Source organism: Carassius gibelio, chromosome B12, assembly GCF_023724105.1.
Source record: "Carassius gibelio isolate Cgi1373 ecotype wild population from Czech Republic chromosome B12, carGib1.2-hapl.c, whole genome shotgun sequence".
Classification (NCBI taxonomy): Eukaryota; Metazoa; Chordata; class Actinopteri; order Cypriniformes; family Cyprinidae; genus Carassius; species Carassius gibelio.
The window spans coordinates 10,740,826-10,760,021 of NC_068407.1; the positions used below are offsets into that span (position 1 = coordinate 10,740,826).

At 37.3% G+C, this 19,196-nt stretch overlaps 2 protein-coding genes across 3 annotated transcripts in view; one reads left to right on the forward strand and one right to left on the reverse strand.

The window, feature by feature from the left end:
• LOC127969044 (DNA mismatch repair protein Msh2) overlaps positions 1-19,196 on the forward strand; it is a 290,453-nt gene that overhangs the window by 253,074 nt on the left and 18,183 nt on the right. The gene's annotated exons all lie outside the window — the stretch shown is intronic.
• On the reverse strand, positions 12,008-16,245 carry LOC127969054 (calmodulin-1). The gene is made up of 6 exons (XM_052570657.1): positions 16,133-16,245; positions 14,935-14,965; positions 13,258-13,401; positions 13,008-13,114; positions 12,776-12,911; positions 12,008-12,681 (listed from the first exon to the last, which is right to left on the reverse strand). Exons 1-6 carry the CDS (start codon positions 16,133-16,135, stop codon positions 12,653-12,655), a joined length of 450 nt encoding a protein of 149 aa, XP_052426617.1. The 5' UTR covers positions 16,136-16,245; the 3' UTR covers positions 12,008-12,652.

Sequence of the window (19,196 nt, forward strand, 5' to 3'; positions counted from 1 at the left end):
TCGATGTAAATATCCCTGCATTTTTATATATTTGTGTCATATTACTGTAAATGGCATTATTTCAATGTGGAGGAGATCTCGATCCTGCTTTCTTGTTGCATCAGTTTGCTTGTAGCTTGAAGCTAACTGCTTTTTTTCAAAGGGTTGCAGGGTAACTTAACTACAAATAGCATACACAAACTACAAATAGCTTTCCTGTGTAGCATTGTTATTTTTATAAATGTCTTGTGACGGAAATATGTTTTTGAAGCTGCACATTATCTGCGATGTTTCTCAGGAATGCATCTCCTCTTCAGATGTTTTGTTGTGAAGATGTTATTGGTCCTCTGCCAGGAATTTCAGTCTGGGTTGAAGATGGATTATCTAATGTTTTGATCATGTTTGTGTAACTATGCGCTGCATATTCGTAAATATCCATAAAGGGCTCACTATTTTAAAGTATTTCCATACTACTGAGACTCAGATTTCAATAGATACCTTTACCTTTTAGAAATCTTTTTTGTATAATAAACAGCTTTGGTTTTATCACCTAAGGTTCTATTTTTTATTCTGTTTTTTAAATGATTTTACAGTTCATCTGTTAATATGAAATACCGCAGAACAGAAATATGCTATCGTCTTCCTCACAGGTGAACTTGAGGCTAGTTCTATTTACAAGTCTAATCAATCTGTTTGCATTTTGGCATAAACCAGCGGTTTCCCATTAGCCTGTTTTCATGGAGGCATGAGCACTGGATTGGCTTCAATAACAGGTTTTATCCATGTCCCATGGCTGACCCAGCATCTTCCTAGTAGCGCTATTGGGCAAAGAACACTGCCTCTTTGTCTGTGGGGCACTGGCCTATTCAAGCTCATCAAAGTTTCAAGAGTCATTCAATCGAGCAGTGCAGCCCATCCAGGGGAGCCCGTGTTGGTAGAGGAAATGGATACTGGGGCACCTGGGTCCGACTCCATTACTGAGGCCCTGTCAGGGCCATCTCATCTGGGGAGTCACTGGAAAAAAACACAGGTGGGGTTCTAAGCCATGGATAATTCAAATGTGACCTTCTCTGGTAAGATCTATGCAGGTTCATATCACTGTAATAGTTTTTCACCCATTATTATATTATATTATATTATATTATATTATATTATATTATATTATATTATATTATATTATATTATATTATATTATATTATAAAATACTTATCAAATGAAGAAAAAATACACAATATTAAAATGAAATAAATATTCTATTATGAATATACAATTTCTTAAAAATCTGTTTTTATGTTTTGAGTGTTACTCAAAATTTTCAGTGGGAAAGTATTTTCAAAGGAGTGTCAGTTTTTCTCACTTGTGTTTAATCATTAATTTAGCTTCATTTCTTTTGCTTCAGAGAGGTTCAGACAGGTTAAGCTGAGGTCACAGAGATTTCAAGGGATCTTGTTTTCATTAGCATGCGAGTGCATGCAGCTATGCAGATAAATATCATCTGTCTCTGTAACTTAGATCGAGTGTGGGCGTTTTAATCATAGTGAGAAGCATATGTTAGAGATTGGTCATGGCAGGATCACTGGATCATGGTGCATGGGCAATGGCACTGAGGAGACAGCTGATTCCTTGGATTTTGTCATTAGTGATTCTTCCAAAAATGACCAGTACAGAAAGCCATTACTTAAAACAACACTCTCTTTCAAGAGCTACTGTACCTAAATCCCTCACAGAACTGCTTTAACTCAAAATCATAATTTATATTGGTTATGTCTGTCTGCTCTGGGGCCTGTGTGTGATCACAAACAGAGATCATGCATGGATTATATTTGAGCACAAGCTATTATCTAATGAATTTCATGACTTCATAACCAAAAAATCTGGCATTGTTAAATAATTCTTTAAACAGCCATGCTTAAATTAATGATAATGTCTCTCTCTCTCTCTCTCTCTCTCTCTCTCTCTCTCTCTCTCTCTCTCTCTCTCTATATATATATATATATATATATATATATATGCATACATACAGGTGCATCTAAAAAATTTGAATATCGTGAAAAGTTCATTTTGTAGTAACTTAGAAAGTTTCATAGATCCTAGATTCGTTACATGTAAGGTAAGATATTTCAAAAGTTTTTTTGTTTACATTTTCATGATTAGAGCTTACAGCTCGTTAAAGTAAAAAATCCAGTATCTCAAAATATTACAATATTTACGTTAAGTTTCATTAAATGACCATCTCTACAGTATAAATTCCAGGTATCGCTTGTTCTTTGAAACCACAATAAAGGGGAATACTGCTGGCTTGGCAATGGTCCAGAAGACGATCACTGACACCCTCCAAAAAGAGGGTAAGTCACAGAAGGTCATTGCTGAAATGGGTGGCTGTTCACAGAGTGCTGTATCAAAGCATATTAAATGCAAAATTGACTGGAAAAATTTGGTAGGAAAAGGTACACAAGCAACAGGGATGACCGCAAGCTTGAAAATACTGTCAAGCAAAGCTGGTTCTAACACTTGGGAGAGCTTCACAAGGAGTGGACTGAAGCTGGAGTCAGTGCATTAAGAGTCACCATGCTCAGATGTTTTTGGGAGAAGGACCACCAAGCCACTTCTGAAACAGAAACAACATCAGAAGGCTCTTACCTGGGCTAAAGAGAAAAATAACTGGACTGTTGCTCAGTGGTTCAAAGTCCTCTTTTCAGATAAAAGTAAATTTTCCATTTCATTTGGAAATCAAGGTCTGGAGTCTGGAGGAAGACTGGAGAGGCACAGAATCCAAGCTGCTTGAAGTCCAGTGTGAAGTTTCTGAAGTCAGTGATGATTTGGGATGCCGTAACTTCTGCTGGTGTTAATCCATTGTGTTTTATCAAGTCAAGTTATCAAAGTCAATACAGCCATCTACCAGTAGATTTTGGAGAACTTTATGCTTCCATCTGCTGACAAGCTTTATGGAGATGCTGATTTACTTTTACAGCAGGACTTAGCACCTGTCCACAGTGCCAAAACCACTTCCAAATGGCTTGCTGACCATGATATGACTGTGCTTCATTGGCCAGCCAACATGTCTGACCTGAACCCCATATGGAATATATTTTCAAGAGAAAGATGAGAAATAGTCGATCCAACAATACAGACGAGCTGAAGGCTCAATAGTGCCACAGCAGTCCACAGACTGATCGCTTTCATGTCACTCCTCACTGATGCTGTCATTTGTGCTATAGGAACCCCGACCAAGTATTGAGTGCATAAATGAAAATACTTTCAAGAACTTGAACTTTTCTGTTTTGCAAATATAATACATTTCTGTCAATTCATAGGTAGTATAATAATTATTTATCTTCAAGTTAATAAACACAAAAAAAGGAATTGGCAATTTTAAACTGTTTTGTGTGCAAGACTGTAGAAAAACAAACATTAAAATCTATATGATTTCAGCAAGCTTTATAAATATTTTGAGGCATTAAAAAAAACAAACAATAAAAACAAAACCTTATCAGACAAAATTTTGAATGGTAATGTGCAGCCCAAAAGTAATGGTAGTAATTACGTGGTGATACCTCTGTCTATCATTGTTTTATTTGGTTATGCTTTGTGATATGGCAGACAAAAGATTTCCAACTCAAGCAATTGGGAATTCAATTCATTTCACTCCGCCATTATTGTGTTTGTACACCAAGAAACATAATACATCCTCTCTGGAACTAAACTATAAAACTGAATTATCTTTACATGATTAACATTTGAATATAATTGCAGGAGTACAATACCATGCTCCGGACGTGAGTAGCTCATCGATTATTGTGGATCAATTAGAGAAGTCAAGGCCATCTGAGACAGGAGACTGAGCCGTCTCCCTGCTGAGCATTCATAAAATGACTTAAATGGATTACTGTGTGCATGATCACATTAGACTCACCACAGCTCTGGCAAGAAATGTTCAAACTCGATTTCAAACCTTTGTAGATCATTGCCTAAAGATCACTAACATCTATTGTCATACAATAAATAAAAGATATTCATATGGATTACATTTAGTTGGCTCATAAATATCTTTGTTTGACCACTTAAACCATGTCTCTGCAAACAGACTAAATAACTTTTCCTCCAGATGCTGGAATTTCACCTGTGCTAAAAGGTCAAAGGACCAGTCGGACAGCTGAATGGTTTTAATGTCAGACTTAACACATGCATCTAGGGATGAGGTAAAAGCACATGACAAATAAGTACAGGTCGTAAAGCACAAAACAAATTGTTCTCATGGCTCTCGTTTTGCATTTAGGAATGCTGAAGGATATATTGCATCTAATAAAAGCGATATTGCTTTGATCCAAATTTATGTTGGCCATTATGTATGGGCTGTTTAGAGACATCCCAGTGGCTACTTTAGTTGTCTACTTTTTCTCATCAGCAGAAGGATGGTGTGATACACTGTGCTGTTGCTCTGGTAATAATGGGAAACACTCCAAGGGTGATATAAGGGTAACTTTTCATTCAGCTGAAGCCTTTTTACACAAACCACAGGAGCTGTTCCTCTGGAACAACCTGCCGATAAGTGCATCACTCAAGTCCATGATGGAAAATTGGGCAGAATTGCGATCATATTAAGTCACCGAGTAAGTGGATCTGAATTTTTAACCCTTGTGCTTATGGCAAAGGTCCAAGATTAGAATATCAGCATTTGTCAGATTGGACGTGAACTCAAAACCTTGGCATTGCTAAGCCATATAACCCATGTACACTAATCAATCATAGCATAAAATGAAATTTCTGTCATCGTGCACTCACCTTCATTTTGTCCCAAATCTGTGACCTTTTTTCATTTGTGAACACCATTGAGGATTCCATTGCAAGCTTCAAATAATCCTCCCTTAAAGGGAAAGTTTACCCCAAAATTAAAAATCTATAATAAATTACTCACCCTCATGTCGTTCCAAACCCATAAGACCTTTGTTCATCTTCAGAACAAAAATGAAGATACTTTTGATGAAATCTGAGAGCTTTCTGAGCCTGCATAGAGAGCAAAGCAACTGACACATTCAAGGCCAAGAAAGGTATAAGGGCATTTTTAAAATAGTTCATGTTACATTGACGGAAGACACACACAAAAAAGTTTTCTTTGCACGCAAAAGTTTTTTTGTAGCTTCGTAAAATTACAGTTGAACCACTGATGTCAAATGGACTATTTTAACAATGTTCCTACAACCTTTCGGGGCCTTGAATGTGTCAGTTGCATTGCGGTCTATGAAGGATCAAAAAGCTCTCGGATTTCATCCAAAAATATATTCATTTGTGTTCTGAAAATGATTGAAGGTCTCATGGGTTTGGAACAACATGAGGGTCAAAACATCCCTTAAGCCCCTTTCACACTGCACGTCGGACCCGCAATATTCCCGTAACATTGCCTGGTCGCCTTCTGTGTGAAAGCAACCACGTCCCGGAATTGATTACCGAATCGAACCCGGGTCGGGGACATAGTAACATTGCGGTAATCGATCCGGAACGAGCGCTGTGTGAACAAAAGCCAGATCTAATTCGGTATCGAAGTGATGACGCGCGTTATCGCGCGACTCTTTTACCGGCTGTTTTGAAGGAAGATCAACATACGCGACGAAAACACATGTGCAAACTGTAATGAAGCAGAGATCAGTTAGTTCCTCACTTTCCGCGCTGACGCAGAGATCGTTTGCTTGCTTCAGTTAAAGTATAACGTGCCAAGCGTTGTCGACTCGTACATTACACGTCACACGCTGATGTCACGTGTCGTTACGGGATCTTCAGGGGTTGTGTGTGAAAGCACGCACATATACCGGGTCATCACTGGCTGTGTGAAAGTGCCAAATCTAGCGACCAGGGAACGATTACAGGAACACTTTACCCCTGTATTTGCCGGAATGGCAGTGTGAAAGGGGCTTTAGTGAACTGGAGTCAAGAACCAGTCTAATTTGTAAAACAAATCATTCAAACTGGTTTTGTGAACCAGATTGACTGATTCCTTAAAATAATCCAACTAATTTGGATTCACAAAATTGATTCACAAAGATTAATTCACAAAACGTGAGCTGCTCTAATTTTGAGGGAGAGATACATGGCTTTATTGCATCAGATACAAACCACTGATACTTCTGTTGACCTGATACAAATAAATAAACTTACAAATAAATAAAGACTTATCGGGGATCCAATGAACAAAAACAAAAGTCAAAGGTGTGCAATGACATTAAGTAAATAATGAGAGAATGTTTTGCAAGTTTGGAATAACTTGAGGGTGAATAAATGATGACATAATTTTCATTTTTGTGTGAACTATCCTTTTAAGGTAACAGACCTTTGCATTTATCAAAGTGTAAATAAATCTTTTCTTGAAGCAGTTCACCAGGCATTAGTTTGAATGCCAAATGTCTTGCCTACACGGACTAAATCCAGTCTTGCAATATACAGTACTAAACTGAAAGGATGGGCCCCGGGGCACCTTGAGTAGACAAATTAAGTGTGGTCTGGGTCAACAGCACAAGGAAGAATTCAGGTGTCATTTTAATTTACTCCCCTCAGCAGGCAAAAACACATGAGTATTAGAGAAAGGTAGCACAGTAATGTCATCCTAGCCCTTGGAAAAAGTGATTACAAAGATGAACTGCAACCCAAAAACCCATGCTAGCACTTAAACTGTCCTTTTCCTCTTCAGGTTGAGTTAGATGACCTCCAAACTCTGTTTCCAGCATGCTTGGCCCCACCTTTAGAACTATTTTGAGTGGCTCTTGACATAATCTCAGCCGACATCTTTTTTTTTTTTTTTTCCTGAAAAGAGTTCTTTGTGGCACTGTGCCAGAAATGAACCACTCCTCTCGGCGTCATATCCTCGTGAGTAAAATTATGCTTCCCCTCCTCCATTTAACTTCCTATCTCATTCTTGCTTCTCTCCTCAGTTTCTTGCTCGTCTGAGAACACGGCTCTTTTGTTTCAAAAATCTCACCAGTTTTTTTCCCCCTGGGGTTGAACTTTGTGATATTCTAATTGCTTTCCACTATTTTCAGCAACTTCCACCTCCCACCCCCGATCTCTCTCTCTCTCTCTCTCTCTCTCTCTCTCTCTCTCTCTCTCTCTCTCTCTCTCTCTCTCTCTCTCACCACCCCCTCCCTGGTTGGAAGGTGGGCAGAAATAGCGCATGTTGCTTGTATCTACAGTGTCCCTTTCTAGGCAGAAAAATGAGCCACCATTAAAAAAAAAAAAAACACGGATTAGTTTTATGACCCAATTTTGTCCGTATCAGGCCTCCTATGACTCAGTCTCATCCAGTTGGTTTCCAAAAGATAATTTAATGTTTGAAACAGATCGCCAGTGTTTTTTAATTCATTGGAATTCAGCTAAGCAATGTTGAGGACACTGAGCACTTGTGTTTTTGTGTGGTTAAGTCAAACCTGGTAATCCGGTTACATGTCATCGGACTCCCGAGGCAGGAGTCACTCAATCCCTTCAGAGGGGCAGAGAGAGACTCAGGAGGAGGTGTTAATTTTGGCACAAGTCAGAAAAACCGTTCCATCCAAACCTTGACTATGAAGACCTGTTGCGACCAAGTGGCTGCCAAGCACTAACCCCATTAAAATTCCTTCTTTATGAGCCGTTGCCAACCTGGCTGAGATCTGAATTGGATTTGGCTGCCATACAAGGAGGCTAATCAAACCTCGGCTTCTAGGCAACTGGACCTATCTTGTTCCTTTAAATTAGAGCTGTAATTTCGTCTCTGAGGAAAAGGCTTTTGAACTGGCCAACATTGCAGCGTTTGTATGAAATAACTGTTTGTTCTCATTGCTGCCCTTCAGTGATTTCTTTTTTTGGCTTGTTTTTTTTTGGTACAAACTGGGCCCAGGGGGTGAGACGCCCTGAGCCATCCCTGAACTCAGGATTGAACAATAACCACGAGAGTCCATTAAACACCCCTTTGCCATTTATCATGGCACAACAACAGGAGCAGCTGCGCGCTCGCTCATACACACAGGTATCCATCAGCAACATGTGATAATGGCCACAGCGTTTGCCAAACCACGCACAGAGAGGGTGGACAGCCAGGATCCGGGGAGAAAGATGATCCTATTAAGAGTCATTGTGGTACGGAAGGCTGTACGTGAGGCGGCAGACACATTCTGAGAATGGCTGGCATTGTGTCCTTGCTGAGTTATAGCAATAATCATAAGGATGGCAATAACATGAGGGACAGATGAGCAGAGAACTTTTCAGCTGATGCGTTCCAAAAACAAGACAATCAAAGAATCAGAGAGTGTTAGTTAATGAGATGATTCGATATTGTCCCAGTTAAATGTTACAAACGGTCAATGATCTCAGAATTACGGAAGGCAGTTTTCACCTTAGGTAATTGTGAGATGAAGTAGCAAATAGCAAAATTCGTCACGATTATGAGAACTACAATGAATTTAACAAAGTCAATTAAAATAAATTGCAACATTAAAATAAATTGCAAACATTTTTATGTTTAAAGTTCCAATTGTGAAATTGGAATTGTACGAGACATTACGAGAAATAAAATATTCATTTTCTTTTTACATTTTCAGCTTTTCTTTTTCTCTCTCTCTAAGGCAATATAAGAAATATAAACAATAAAAAGTTTTAAAATAACAATTACCTTTTACCAATTCATTTTTTTTCTCTCTGAGGCAATAATTAGCTTCCATACAAAACATGATTGCAAAATAGATTTGAAACTGTTTTGTCACTTCCCAAAATGAATATGTCATTTTCATTTCATTTTCGGTTCTTCTTTCCCATGACAATGAAGAAATGGCTAAAATGAACACCATCAGATCTGGTGAGGGCTTGATATGGTTTCGAGACATCTTTTATAGTGCAGTGATGGAGTGTCTTTGGTGTCCTGCTATCATAACAATAAGGGGAAGAGCTATTGTTAGCCTGGATTGCAGTAATATCACAAGGTCCCATGACTCTGTTGTCCTGTGAACTTTTTTTTTCCCCCACAGAGAGAATCTTTAAACAAACCAGAAGGGTAGAAACACAAGAAGGCAAAAATCATTATTTCTTCCACTGGTCTCCATTTAATAAAAGTCTATTAGTGTGTCACCATTTGCTGACTGTGCAAATGCAAAGTCTGGCCTTGTCTTCTATTTACTCTGCCTCTGCAGAGCGCCACATCTCCATCGTCAGTCAGTCGCATAGTTACATGACGTGAACATGGGAGCACTGCTCAACTCCTGATGATCCTTCAGAGCCCACTGGAAAAGGGAAAGAGCAGCTACCCATGAGACTGGAATTCACGGTTGCTAGAAAACGTGATGGAACATGAATATCACACGTCAGAAAGCTCAGCACGGTGGTAAATAGTTCCCTGAGATGAGATGCACACATATCTCCCTCGATACAGTGAGCCGCTTATGCCTCATTGGCCTCCATCACCATCACTTTGCATTTGTTTGCCTTGTGAATGAGCGTTTGCTCACTCCTTAAACTCGCAGTTACCTACATGTGATTATTTCAAAGGGAACATCACAATTTGTGTGCAGCTTATTAACAATGTAACACTCTGTGAGTGTTTGTATTTCAGCCTTGTAGCTACAAAATCGGTTGTGTATCTGACTTGAGGAACTCCTTTTAAGGAGACCAAAGAGGTTTTGTAGAATAAGCTCCCTGTTTTCGATTTGGAACAGAATTAGCCTGCAACAGAAGTCCTAGAGCACTCTTTTTCGGACACAGATTTTAGGCTTTTGAACAGATTTAAATTCACTTTAAAATTTATACTAAGCAACCTTGGGGAGAACGTTTTACTCATAAGTAGTTAGCAGAAAACAGCAGAGAGATGGCCAGCAAACAGACTGGCCAGAGGATACAGCACTCACTTAGAAGTTATTTGATAACCATTTGAACAGAAATTGCTTTTTGTTTTAAGATATCTTAACTATTCAAGTCTTTAAAAAGTACCTAATTACAGCTAATCACACTGATTATAATCATGCAATGTCACTCCAAAGTAGCAGTGGAAAAAGTACTAAGAAATTGTACTTAAGTAAATGTATCACTACTTAAGGGATAATTTACTTGACTACAAGTACAAGTACTGAAAAATAATATGAATCAAGGACGAGTAAAAGTAGTTTGCTGAAAAACTACTCAAGTTACTGTGTTACAGAGTACTGTAGTTGACATAACTTGTACCACAGTAAAGAGTTTTATTACCAAAAAAAAAAAAAAACTCACTATGATAAGAAGGAACATGGAACCACAAAAGTTAACTGTTTCAAACACGACTGATGTTATATAGTGTTCTTGGAGCAAAGCATGATATTAGTCTCATAAATAGTTTAACGCTATGTTAAGCAAACATACTACCTATCCCTGTTGCCAGGAGGAACTGTTTTATAACTAATAAAAAAAAATGCATTCACGTATAAGACTCAGGAGGAGAGAAGAGAGTGAAAGAAAAGGGGAGAGGAAATGCACAGGAAGAAAAACAGGAATTATCTCTGCTGGACGGAAATAGCCCCTGATGTTTTTAAGAAGGGCAAAAGCAGAGTAGAGTAAGTGAGGGTTTAAAAGAAAGGGTTTAAAACAGTGTGAATAGAAATGTGTCAGAAAAAAATCATGTGGGGTATGTGTAAGGTTGGGCATCATTTGAATTGAATGATTCTGATTCTTGTCAAATTCCTAATTTCGATTGCAATAATAATAATAATAATAAATTAATAGAAAATCTTAGATATCATAAGCATTTATTCTCTTATTGTGAACTACTTCATTGTTAGCTGAATACTAATTGACAGGCTTTATTTATTCTTATGTATTTTAATTGGATACGAAATCAAATACACTGCTGGATAATAACCAACAATTTGGATACTATAATATTTTTTTTTTCTGTATTTTCCTAATGACAATTTTAGTATTGGTTTACAAACATATAATAAGGCTGAATAGTTTATATACTGTATGTGCACTGCACACACATCCAAAGCACGCATGCAGAAAAAAGTTATTTTAAGTCCATCTGATTGACAGACAAATCATGATTGATCTATCAGCCTGATGCACATTAAAATGCATGCGCTTTTATTTCAGTGTTGTTGTTATTGTTGCTATTATTTTAGCCAAAGCTTCGCACATTTACCATTTAACTGAAGTTTGTGTTACATGTTTTGCTCCAACTATGTTCCAGTGATGTTGGAACTTTTTGAAATCGTGATGAATGAGTGACAGTTTTTAAATAAATTTAAAAGGAGCACTCTTTGCATGTGGTTCCCAATCCTGGTCCTGGAGGCACCCCAACATTGCACGTTTTGCATGTCTCCTTAATCAAACACACCTGATTCAGGTCATCAGCTCATTAGTAGTGACTCCAAGATTAGAAATTGGTGTGTCAGAGAAAGGAGACACGCAAAATGTGCAGTGTTGGGGTGCCTCCAGGACCAGGACTGGGAACAACTGTTATTTGGCTGCCACACCAAATCATGCACACCTGCTTGCTTTTCAGTTTAATTTCAGTGTTTTTGTGAACTTATATATATATATATATATATATATATATATATATATATATATATATATATATATATATATATATACTTTCATAACAAATAATTGTAACACTTTACAATATGGTTAGTTAAAGTATTAAAGTGTATTAACATGTTAGTTAATTATTGTAAAGTGCTACATAAATAATGCATTTTGAGTGTTCACTTGAAAATATTACTGCCTGAAGTGAAGTGCTCTACCCCAGAAGTTGTGAAAAGTGCCCGTCAAATGCCAGCTTGCTCCATTTCTCCATCGTTGCCGCCTTCTTTCAAAACAAATTTGTACTTTGGGTGAAAAATAAATGTAGTGAAGTTTAATATTTTGACATATGTTTTGACCTATTCAAATAAAAGTAAAATTACAATTTAATTATATTCAAGAAAATAGAAAAAATTTACTCAAGTACTGTAACGAATGTATTTGTAATAAGTTACTTTCCACCTCTGCTCCAAAGTATGCAGCAATATAGTCATTTGAAATAAAAGGCAGGGGAAACAGTTTTTGGGTAAATTGTTTATTTTATTGGAAAACAAATATACAACTTGGAATGGATTTTGAGGCATGGCTGTGCCATAAGCAGTTACAAAAGAAAAGTGACTAATTAAAAAGCATAGTAAGAACAGAACAAATACAAAAAGATTAGAGTGTATGAGTACCTGGCGATAAACCCGTTAGTATTTAATTCAACGATGTTGCAATAGTGCAATGCTGAGGACTTTTCCCATTTCTGTTTATACTCAGTCCATTGTCCATGTAGAGTTGCACCTCCACATAAAATCAAGAGAAGAAAAAAAGAATCATGCCAAAAATGTTTGAAATGATGCCTCGCTGTGTGTCAGCTGGACCCATGATGTCACCGCTCGTCAGGTGGGAAGGCAGACAGAGCAAAAAAAGAGGAAAAAGGGGCCTGTGCGTAGTCAGTATCTGTGCCTATACGTATCACCTGGTCCCATAACTGCTCCTAACAGATTGTTTACGATGACTAGGAGTTGGGGGAAGGCATGAGCACTCAAATCTTATAGTATACATGCAGAGCCTTTGGACAGCAGGAGAGGATGGGCAGAAATTAAAATGAAACATTTTGCAGAAATTAAAAACAAGAAAAGGCAGATAATTTTATACAAGAAATTCTGTACAAGGCCTTCACTTCGCTGTCATCATTTGTACAAATTCTGTGAAGAGAGAAAAAAGGGTGATTAAGCATCACTGCGAAAAAAGGGGCAATCAAAGACTGGTACTAAATGTTTCAAATGGACACAGACTCACCTTCATAATTGACCTGACCATCTCCATCAATGTCTGCTTCTCTAATCATTTCATCCACTTCCTCATCTGTTAATTTCTCCCCCAAGTTTGTCATCACATGGCGCAGCTCAGCAGCACTGATATATCCGTTCCCGTCCTGAACAGAGAGAACAACAATCCATCCAAATTAAGTATAGGGATGTTCCTAGCAAAACCTTAATAACAGGTCAACTGAATTCAACAGAAGCCTTACCTTATCAAAGACACGGAAAGCTTCTCTGATCTCCTCCTCGCTATCTGTGTCCTTCATCTTTCTTGCCATCATGGTCAGGAACTCAGGGAAGTCTATTGTTCCATTACCTATTTAAAGAGCAATGTACAAATTCAGATAAGTGAATGTTTTAATTGTGATAAAAAATGGCTTCAAGTCATATGCAAATTGGACCCTCCTTGCAAGAGTTAACATGCTGATGGCTAATGTAGCAGCAAAAATGTGTCCTCACCATCTGCATCCACCTCATTGATCATATCCTGCAGCTCCGCCTCTGTAGGGTTCTGGCCAAGGGAGCGCATGACAGTGCCCAGCTCTTTCGTGGTGATGGTGCCATCCCCATCTTTGTCAAATAGTGAGAACGCCTCTTTGAACTCTGGGAAGAGAACCAGGGAAGACAGATAAGTGTTTGAGCCACATAACCACGTTCATAAACCCTCCCTCAAAAATCACAGGCATCAGTCACTTTTCCATTTTAGCAATACACAAAAAAAACAGGTAAAGTACTTCTACTTTTCATGTCAAGCTTTTTGAATAATTAACTACTTGTAGGCATTAAAATTCCACATGGCCACTTGTAGATCCCATTCTATGTACTTAATCTTAAACCGTTCATGCTTTACAACAAGTTCTAAAACCTAAAATTAGCATTTATTAAATAGCTCTGTGTTGCTAAGACCAGTAACAACAAACGCCTCCACAGATGAATGTCTAGAGTGACAGGATGCTGTGGAAGATGCACACAAACACCCCAGAGCCAGGGCAACAGCTGACCACTAGTACTAGTTTTAAGGCCTTTGACCTGCAGAACACCATTAGCTAGTTACATGCAAAGACAACATGCAAAACAAATCGCTTTGCGTAGATGCCTCAAGTACCTTATATAGTCAATTTCAAAAGACAGCATTTTGTAAAATAAGTCAAGTAAGAGTCAGCACTGTCACTGATCAGTTTAAATGAGGAGAATTGATCCTTGCTGGCTTATAGTCTGGAATCAGGACAAAACTATACTGACAAGAGAGATTACATTTCACCAGTACATGCATTTGCCCAGAGGTCTGAGCACTAAAGGCCAATACAAACTCCTCCTAGTGCCAACACTGCCCATCGAGCAAAGCTGATGAGACCATCTGATACCTCCTGTAATATAACAACCAACATTACAGATGGACAACCAGCTTTCCTAGTACACAAAACATGAGCCCATTCAAAAGGTTTTACTAAAAACATGCAAAATAATACTGCATTTTTTTTTTTTAAATGAAATGTTATACTATCCAAATAAACAGCACAGAATACAGAACAATTACAACTTTCCCAATAAAACATAAACATATTGCGTGTTTATTAATACTTTTGAATCAGTGTTTATAGTGAATTAGGGAATATATATATAGAGAGAGAGAGAAAGAGAAAGATAAGAGATTTTTTGGTTTTAGTTATTTTATTACATCAGGTTAAATTAAAAGTACATATTTTACTAAAGAAATATTGCCCTAGCAGCTAGCTAGGTTATTTTATTCGGTAAATAAACAACTTCCTGGTGCTAATTGTAGTTTCAGTTAACCATAACAATTCCTTATTAATACAATAATTAAAGAACAAAAAAGTAAAAATGTCAAAAAAAAAAATATATATATTAACATCAGTTTACTTAAATTACACTTACACTTATCTGTACAGTATCTGTTATAGTTTAGATTCACGTATTTCTTGTTAGATGCTGTAAAAGTTATGAGCCTGCACATTCAAGGAAGCAATAACCCATCCATTCACACAGATCTGACTAAGTTACAACCTTAAAAGGCAACAAAATAGCAAACTGGAACAGCCAGGGTATTGCAAAATGCTATAATCCAGTGCAGAAACTCTGAAGGGGTGTGTAAGAAAAGAAAAAGCATGTCCTTACCAGCTATTTGCTCCTCTGTGAGTTGATCAGCCTGGGCATGGGAAGAGATGACAAACAACCATATTACTAAATAGTGTGGAGGACAAACTCACTAAGAATTCATATTGTTTTGGTTCTCTGACATCAGTGTCTAGCAACCTGTGTGAGACCAAAGAAAGACCTCAGATTCCCTCCCTCTCAATGTTACGACACCAGCAGGAGAGAATAAAGTCCCTCCACAGCGACGGTATTTAGACACTCCTAACTACAGCAGTTCGTCCACCTGATTCCCGGTATTTGGTGAACTATTCCCTCGTGGTACTAAAGATAGTCATTTCAGATAGTAATTTAACCTTTTTATTGTTATAGTAGCCCTGTGTCATAATGCTCGAGTAACCAAGATAGAATACTACAGGTCAGGATATTTCATAATTATTGAATCTGATCACTAACGTTACATTTTAACACGCATATGCTTATTAAAATAAACGGATATATGAGCAAAACAGGAGTGATACTGAACATTAATATTTTAAGATGGTTCAAGACTTAATGTACCCTCCACGAATTTATGCAAAAAAAACAATACATAAGTTTTTTTTTTCGGTTTAACCAGCTAACTTACTTTTCTGATAGAAGCCCGTTATTGAGCAAGTTAAATTAGCTTTAACAAGTTAACGTTACCATATGATGTTGTCCAACTTAACAACTAAACCAACCAGGATACTTTCTGTTCAATCAAAGCTTAAATAGAAACGAATTCTGTTCAAGATTGTACACTGTGGCGTACTGAACCCCATTACAAAGTTTGGTTAAAAAAAATAAAAAAGTTACGTTACGCTCTCAATGTGAAAACTGAAAGTGAAGCTGCTCACGCAGCGGCAGACCTCTGAAGTTTAGTAACGTTACTTCCTTTACGTTAGCGCATAATTTCTTCGTTTTAGCCTGTTATATAAAAAAAAACAAGCGGAATATGACAAAAAGTACAGCTAACAGGAGATAGGAGAATAGGAGATGCGAGGCGGTGGGTGCGTTAACGTTATATTCCTTCATTCAGTCCATCCACTGTAGTAAATTTGGCGGCATTTGCTGTAAACGACTGAAGAAAACTATTTTTCTGTTTCTTGACTTCTTTGCTTGCGTGCAAATATAAGTTAGGTTCATATATATTTTCATTAACACATATCCATCGTTTATCATAAATATTAGGTGCACTCACCATTTTTTCTTTTTCTCCGTCTGTCTCCCTCCGTCTCCGCGAGAGATTCACAAATGGTTGTCAGAATATTGGTATAGACCCGCCTTAACGGTCGTACATAAACACCTCCCATCTCCTTGTATCCATCCGCCAACCGCACTGCATTCTGACTAGCGGTGCTTCAAAAATGCCGCGATATTTGTCCACGAAACTAAACTAAGCTTGAATAAACGTGATATATGTCCTTCTTAAAAACGATACGGTATTGTATTGGGATATCGGCTGGTGTCGAGGAACAAGTGCGGGTGGACTATATGACGGCGGAAGAATACTGAACGCCTTTCGGTTGTGCGGATGGCTGTGATTGGTTCGTTTGTACCTGCAATGCGTCACTCCCTGGTCACACACTGTAAAATTTGCCCGGTCATAAATGCCATGTAACTTTTAGAGCTGAAATAGGGAATCACCTGAGCCATTGTGAATTCCATCCTTAGGGGGCCAGAATTATAGTGTTAATGTTCTTGGATAATATTAAGATTTTTTTCCAATTGCATACGTCCCAAAATTGATGTAAAGTGTATCCAAGTTTTTTAGTATGGTTCTAATATTTATAATGCATCTTCACACAGATAAGAAAGCATATAGGCTATGTTTTCCATAGAAGTTTAATTATATGGTACTGGGCTGTAATTTATACACAATTTGCGATTTTTGGATTCAAATAACTTTTTTTCAGAATGTGAAAGTTGTGCAGCTTGTGTAATTATAATGAACAATTAAGACATGTATAACTAAAACTTGGCCTATGTTAGCATTCTCTCTCTCTCTCTCTGTCACACACACACACACACACACACACACACACACACACACACACACACACACACACACACACACAGTAAAGTAAAGTAAAGTAAAGTTCTTTTTATTGTAAATTGCCCACTGCATTTATGTGTTATTTAAGTCGGGTGGATTCTGATTGGTTGTCAATGCTTTTACTGTACATTAGCTAAAAATAAAAATAAAAAACAATTCTGAAAGTGATTCCAACAGTGTTGTTCCTCTATGTTGCTATCTTTATAGTTATGGTGTCAACTTCCCTATTCTAATAAAATTATTAAAGTGTTATTATAAATGATTATTAATACAGTGGCTGATTTTAGCATAAGCTCTTAACAAAATATCTCATGAATGTTTAATTGTTGAATGGTCATGGCACTTACTGCATATTTGCTTTTTTATCATTGACAAAAAAAAAAAAAAAAGGACACCCAAATCAATAGGCCTGCATTGTAAAGAAAGGAGATTTATTAATACAACTTAAGAAAGTCAGTAACAATACCACCAAAAGTAGTGATGCCATCAACCAGTTCCTGCCTTGTTTATCAAGGCCTAGCCAGCTTCTCAATGCTCGACTGCCTTATAGCTCCCTCCTCGCAGGCCACCTGTCTCTGGCCATATCCCAGGTTTGTTGGAAATGGAAGGGATGAGAAGACAGACTGTTGCTGAGGGTGGTAGAGGGATTTCAATACCAAAAAACTGAAGGAGCAACTGAGATTATCAGTTGAGTCAACCGCCCTCAGTACTGTTAATGTGATACATTTGCATTGTATTCGTCTTAGGTGCTCTTGGATCATAAGATTCATTATTTACCCCAGATGTTTTCCATGCCTCTGCACCATATCACCTCGATCTACCACGCCTCAAGAAAGGAGATGACTGAATCAAACTTCCTTTTAAGAAAACAGTTACGTCTTAAATAGTACACCATGAACTTGGGTGTTTCCTGCATGCTTGCCTTTCCAGAGCTTGTAAAACTAAGGGAAAGAGTGAATCATGCAGTGGTTATACCCACAACACATGCAACGTGTGCTTAATGCCTCTTTAAGGTTACCTAAAAGTTTCCACACTGTCTGGATACATAGAGCGGCGTCTGGTATCCTTAAACAATGTAATTCCTGTAAGATCTGAATATGTTTTATAGGCCTCCACACAACATAAAAAACACTTTTTCTTTTTTTTTATTTATTTTTTTATGCAATGCTATTATTTAAATGGCCAGATTATGTGTGCAATACTTTTCTTGGAAGGTAATATAGGATCAAATATATACATCACCATTATTTTTGTTAACTGAAAGCTTAAACAAAATTGAAAAAAAGATTAACTTTATGTTTAAGTTCTAATAAAAAATTAGTAATCTAATGCAAATTTTAGTGTAAAAAAAAACATGCTGCCTTGGCAACTAACTAAAATACAATGTCTAATTACTGAAATGATTTAAACTAAAACTAAAATCAGCATAAATTAAAGCTAAAAGCTGAAAAAATAACAGAAATGACAAAAGCACATAACAAAATTAATTAAGCTTAAACTAAATGTAAAATGAAAACTAAAAAAATAAAATAAAAGCAAATAAATACTATAATGATACAATGTGTGTATGTGTGTGTGTTGCTATAGAGAAAAAAAGGAACTAAAATATCATATTTAATTTTTAATATTGTTTTACATTTTTATTATGGCCTTGCAATGTGAATTTGATATGGTTTGGACAACATTGTAGGTTCATGAAATACCATGATGACAAATATTATAGTATAGATAAATTAATTTGGCACTACAAATGTAGCACTGAAAAGTTATCATTATTATGTTCAACTTAATTCATACTGAGGATTTGAATCTAGTAAAATGAGTCCAGCTAAACCATATATGTATTGCCCTTGACTATGCCAAGAACTTTGGTAATAAGATGCCAGTGTCTGTGAATGGGTAATTGAGGACATAAAAAGCCATGTGAGACACAGATGGTTGATAATCACTGGTATAAAGAGCCCCTGACCACTCAGGTGTTTACTCAGAGTGAGGGCCATGAAACTGAAGACCTATTCATTCTTAATGCACATTGAGGCTTTATTCCGAACACTGGCAGACATTGCAACACCAGGATCCGGTTTCCCAACATAGACCCGTGTGTGGCTGTACACACGTGTGTCTGTGTGTGTGTGTGGTAGTGTTGATGAAGCTGTACATAAAGGAAAAAGAGCGTGACTGAGATTGTCTTTCCCTTTCTGAGAGTCCA